This window comes from Camellia sinensis, chromosome 1 (assembly GCF_055761805.1).
Source record: "Camellia sinensis isolate YWXY chromosome 1, ASM5576180v1, whole genome shotgun sequence".
NCBI classification, from domain to species: Eukaryota; Viridiplantae; Streptophyta; class Magnoliopsida; order Ericales; family Theaceae; genus Camellia; species Camellia sinensis.
The window spans coordinates 167277466-167282670 of NC_138961.1; the positions used below are offsets into that span (position 1 = coordinate 167277466).

General features: G+C 39.3%; 1 protein-coding gene across 1 annotated transcript; it reads left to right on the forward strand.

The window, feature by feature from the left end:
• Positions 1-427: 427 nt before the first annotated feature.
• Positions 428-5205, forward strand: LOC114302537 (uncharacterized). Its single transcript, XM_082916956.1, has 7 exons — positions 428-1399; positions 2063-2310; positions 2424-2672; positions 2742-3035; positions 3173-3263; positions 3352-4107; positions 4906-5205. The coding sequence occupies exons 1-7, from the start codon at positions 428-430 to the stop codon at positions 5203-5205; spliced, it is 2910 nt and encodes a 969-aa protein (XP_082773082.1).

Sequence of the window (5205 nt, forward strand, 5' to 3'; positions counted from 1 at the left end):
TCTCTCTAAAACCCCACCTTGTGTTTTGTTTATTTCATTTTTAAAATTTTTAGAAATGGTCATTGGATGTGCAACGATTAATTTCAGCCATTGTAACAATGCATAGCTCATGTGTTTGCATCGATGTTGTAAATTTTGCTTTTCCTGCCTCAACCTTACGAGTACCCACGAGCCACTGTTTTTTTTAATAAATAACATGTCATGCACACACACTGTGAAGAGCATGAAAATGATGAAGATGGATTAATGGCTTAGCTTCCATAATTACGCATTGTTTTAGAACAAATCGTGTCACAAAGTCCCACCCTAAAAGAGATTTATGTGACAAGCCAAACAGTGAATGAAAAACAACATAATCTATCTCAACTTGAAATGCGTGTTCTCATTTGTTCCTTGGTTAATCTTTGTGTGAGTTGTAGGTGACAAAATGGACAAGAGTTGGATGACGATAAATAATAGGCTGACAAGTAAAGAGTATCAACAAGGGGTGAAGTCATTCCTTGATTTTGCTATGGCAAATTTAGGCGTAGAGGATGACATTAGGTGTCCGTGTGTCGATTGCATTAATGGCACAAAATATAGCAGACAAGTTGTGTGGATGCACTTGATCCGAAGAGGAATGACATCTTCGTATTTAACTTGGGTGCATCATGGGGAACATGTTCCCGTGTCTCGTCCTAGTGCATCAAATGACCAATGTGGAGGTAGTGGCGAATGTATGACAGATATCGATGATCCGCCCATGGATGAGTTGCCTATTATGTTGGAAGAAATTTACGTGAGTGGTCTTATGGATGATCATACCGACGAGGAACCTAATGGTTTGGAGAGGGAGGATTTGCATAAGTTCACTAGGTTATTCGAAGATGCACAACGCAAAGTTTACCCAACATGTGAAAAGTTTTCTGTGCTATCATTCGTCATTAAGATGCTTCATTTGAAGGTGTACAACAAATGGAGCAACAAGTCATTCGATATGGTTATGCAGGTATTCAAGGACATTCTACCAGAATGTGATCAAACAGTTCCATGGACACTCTATGATGCTAAGAAGTTCTTACGTGACTTGGGTTTGGGATATGAAACAATTCATTCGTGCAAAAATGATTGTGCACTATTTTGGAAGGAGAGTGGTAATTTGGAGAAATGCCCTACATGTGACGGATGTAGATACAAGTTGAACGATGATGGTGGTAAAAAGATTCCACACAAGGTATTACGGTACTTTCCATTGACACCGAGGTTGAAAAGACTGTATATGTCCAAAAAAACAGCGGCAGATATGAGATGGCACAATGAGAAGCGTGTGGATGATGACATATTAAGGCACCCGACCGATGGTGAAGCATGGAAGGACTTTGATAAGCAACATCCGACGTTTTCTGATGACTCTCGAAATGTAAGGCTAGGGCTGGCAACAGATGGTTTCAATCCATTTGGGAATATGAGCACATCACATAGCATGTGGCCTGTAATCTTAATGCCTTACAATCTCCCACCATGGAAGTGCATGAAAGAGCCTTATTGCATGATGTCATTGCTTATTCCCGGACGTTCGGCACCTAGAAGAGACAATGATGTTTACTTGCAACCAATAATAGAAGAATTGAAGAATTTGTGGGAGCATGGTGTGCAAACATATGATGCATCGAATGGGCAAATTTTTAGAATGCATGCGGCGGTAATGTGGACCATAAATGACTTCCCTGCGTACGGTAACATGTCAGGGTGGAGTACAAAGGGTTACTTGACTTGCCCTAATTGTAACATTAATCCATCGTCCCAGGGATTACGAACTAAAATAGGGTATATGGGTGCTCGTCGCCACTTGCCTGAGAACCACACCTGGCGAACAAGTAAGCTCTTCAATGGCCAAACGGAGCATAGGTCCAAACCTTTGGACTTATCGGGGGACCAAATACTAGAGAAAATTGATTCTGGGACTTACAAGCCGTATGGAAAGCACCCATAAAATCGAAAACGACAAAGGAATAAACATCAAAATTTGAATTGGAGCAAGAGAAGCATTATGTTTGACTTGCCCTATTGGAAAACATTGAAGCTTCGACACAACCTTGATGTCATGCATATTGAGAAGAACATATGTGACAATGTTGTTGGGACACTTTTGAGCGTAGATGGAAAGAACAAGGACACGGACAAAGCACGCTTAAATTTGAAGGACATGAAAATACGTAACGAGTTACACTTGAAGAGACGTTCTAATGGGTCCTTTGAGAAGCCTCCCGCATTGTACACATTGTCGGTGAAAGAGAGAGAAGGCTTTTGTGATTTCTTGAAATCAATGAAGTACCCTGAAATATCTCCAATTGCGTGACCGCTCAAGCTGGAAAATTATCTGGCCTCAAAAGTCATGACAGTCATGTCCTTATACAACGACTTCTTCCAATTGGCATGCGTAGCTACCTTAATAAGGAAATCGGAACGACACTTTTTGAGTTGGGAAATTTCTTCAAACAATTGTGTTCAAAGACATTGAGGCGTTCAGATTTTCATAAATTGGATGAACAAATCGTACTCATACTTTGTAAGCTTGAGATGATTTTCCCTCCGGCTTTTTTCGATGTCATGGTCCACTTGGAAATTCACTTGCCTCGAGAGGCTATGCTTGGAGGCCCAGTGCAATATCGATGGACGTACCCAATTGAGAGGTATTAACTCAGTCATCGTATTACTGTCAAATTTTAGTTAACGCTTTACTGCTGATATAAATATTGCAGTATAACATTGCCATCGGCTTGCAAAATTAGGTTGTTTGGCCGTCTAAAAGGGTTTGTGGCCAACAAAGCTCATCCTGAAGGTTCTATTGCCGAGGCTTACATTTCCAAAGAATGTACAACATTTTGTTCAATGCATTTGGATGGAGTTGAAATATTGTTTAACCGCCCAGAAAGGAATTATGACATGGGTGACTGTGGCCCAGGGTTGGCGGTATTCACTCAAACTGTACGTCCCTTTGGTCTAATGACAAGGGCGTCCGATGTGTTCGTAGCTGAACGCGAGTTGGCTCATTGGTTTGTCCTACACAATAGCACAGAAGTGGATAAACACGTAGAGTATGAATCCTTCAAACGTATTTAAAGTGGTTTTGTTGTAAATTGATTAGTCTTTATCTTAGTAAATATTTTTGAATCGCATTTCTTATAACTAGGGAGCACAAGAACTTGTTACACCAAAGAGCCGATGCGTTCGACATCGAAAACAGACATCGGAAAAAATTTCCAAAATGGTTCAAAGATCATGTAAGTTAGTATTCTCATATCCTACCATAGATCGTACATTATGTAAATGTCACGCATGCTAGTAACATGACACATGTTCTTCATGTAGATAAATGAATTGTGGAGCCAAGTTTCCCCCGAAGCAACTGATGATATGTGGTCATTAGCCAATGGTCCTAGTGGCTTACTGAACACATATTCAGGATGTATTTGTAATGGTGTCCATTATCATACTATCGACTGTGACAACCGTCGGAAAAGTCAGAATTGTGGATTAGTCGTGGAAGGGGAGCATCAAGGCCAATTGATACACTTCTATGGACACTTGTGCAGAGTGTGGGAACTGAACTATTTGTTCAGACGTCGGATTGTATTGTTCCAATGTGAATGGTTTAACACCGGTAGTAGTAGAACTATGCGTGTAGAACCACATTTTACAACAGTTGATGTAACAAGTCGATGGTACAAAGATGACTCATTCGTATTACCAAGTCAGGTTGAACAAGTATTCTATGTTAATGACACCAAATTAGGTACCAATTGGAGAGTCGTAGAAAAGTTCCAACATCGAGGAATTTGGGATGTGCCAGAGATGGATGTCGTACAACCTGATGATGTGTTCCAACAAGAAGAAACCACCGAAGTGGTACCTACTATGGCTATTGATGATGATGTGGTTTTGCGTCGACATGACACTGAATCTGAAATTATTCCAATGGAAGTGTTACAATCTGTCAGAGGTGTAGAAGCCAAGGGTGTTACAGATGATGCCTTCATCTGTGATGATGAAGATGGATTAATGAGGGAGGGTGACGACACAAACGAAGAATATGACCTACAAAGTGATTTTGATACAGATGTTTATGTAGAATCTTGATGTATATCATGGTTTAGTGCATATCATAATTAGAGCAATGTAAATGTTCAACTGGTGCACAAATGCAAAGGAAACTCATTATAATGAAGGGGGATCTATCTTTGTAAATGTCAATATCTCGTGATATAAACCACTATCATGAATGATTTTTTTTCTTTTATTTTGGAACAATTGGTGCTTGTCAAACTTCTATTATTATGAAAATTCTATAGTTATAATAAGAAAATCTGGAAATCTGAAAATTCTGAAAATCTGAAATCTGGAAATCTGGAAATGTGAAATATGGAAATCTGAAAATCTGGAAATTCTGAAAATTCTATGACAAATTCTAAGTTTTGACATTTTCCACATTTTCCAGATTTGCAGATTTGGACAAATTCTATGACAGATTTTACATTCTATGAAAATCAGATTTCCAAAATTCAATAGGTCTGCAAATTCTGGAAATCTGGAAATCTGAAATCTGGAAATCTGGAAAATGTGGAAATCTGAAAATTATGAAAATTCTATGACAAATTCTATAGTTATAATAAGAAAATCTGGTGCTTGTCAAATAATTTGGTTTTTGTCCAAATCTGGAAATCACCTTGGTCTATATCTACAAATCTGAAAATCTGGAAATCACTCTGAAATCTGGAAATTTGAAAAATATGGAAATCTGCAAAATTCTGAAAATTCTATGGCATTCAGTTATGTTTTTGGTTTTTGTTTTTGTTCAATGTGCTGGGTCTGAAAAATGTGAAGGTTTGTTCTGTTCTGAATTTGGAGCTGTGTGGTGGTCTTTAGCAAGTTCTGTTTCTGGTGTTGAGCCAGGAGTTGAGTTTGGCTGTGGTGCAACCCTCCATATGGTGTGATGATTGTATATCAATAGTATGTGGGTCTCGGAAGGTGCAAGCCTCGGACATTACCTATGGGCCAGGGCATGGAATCAGTTTTGGAAGCTTAGGTTCTGGGAAATCAATAGGTCATGTATCAGATGTGGTGGTGAATGGAGTCCGGATCAAGACCTGGCAGTCCATTCTTGTGGTTCTGCTGTTGGGTGTTAAGCTGCTTGGCTGCTATGCTGCTGGGTTGTTTGGTGCTTGA

What these genes read in the sequence shown, in the direction of transcription:
- LOC114302537 (XM_082916956.1), top strand. Translation starts at nt 428, where the DNA reads ATGGACAAGAGTTGGATGACGATAAATAATAGGCTGACAAGTAAAGAG. An exon ending in GAACGCGAGTTGGCTCATTG is followed by an intron (nt 3,036 to 3,172) that starts GTTTGTCCTACA and finishes TCTTATAACTAG; the next exon opens with GGAGCACAAGAACTTGTTAC. An exon ending in ATTTTGATACAGATGTTTAT is followed by an intron (nt 4,108 to 4,905) that starts GTAGAATCTTGA and finishes GGTGGTCTTTAG; the next exon opens with CAAGTTCTGTTTCTGGTGTT.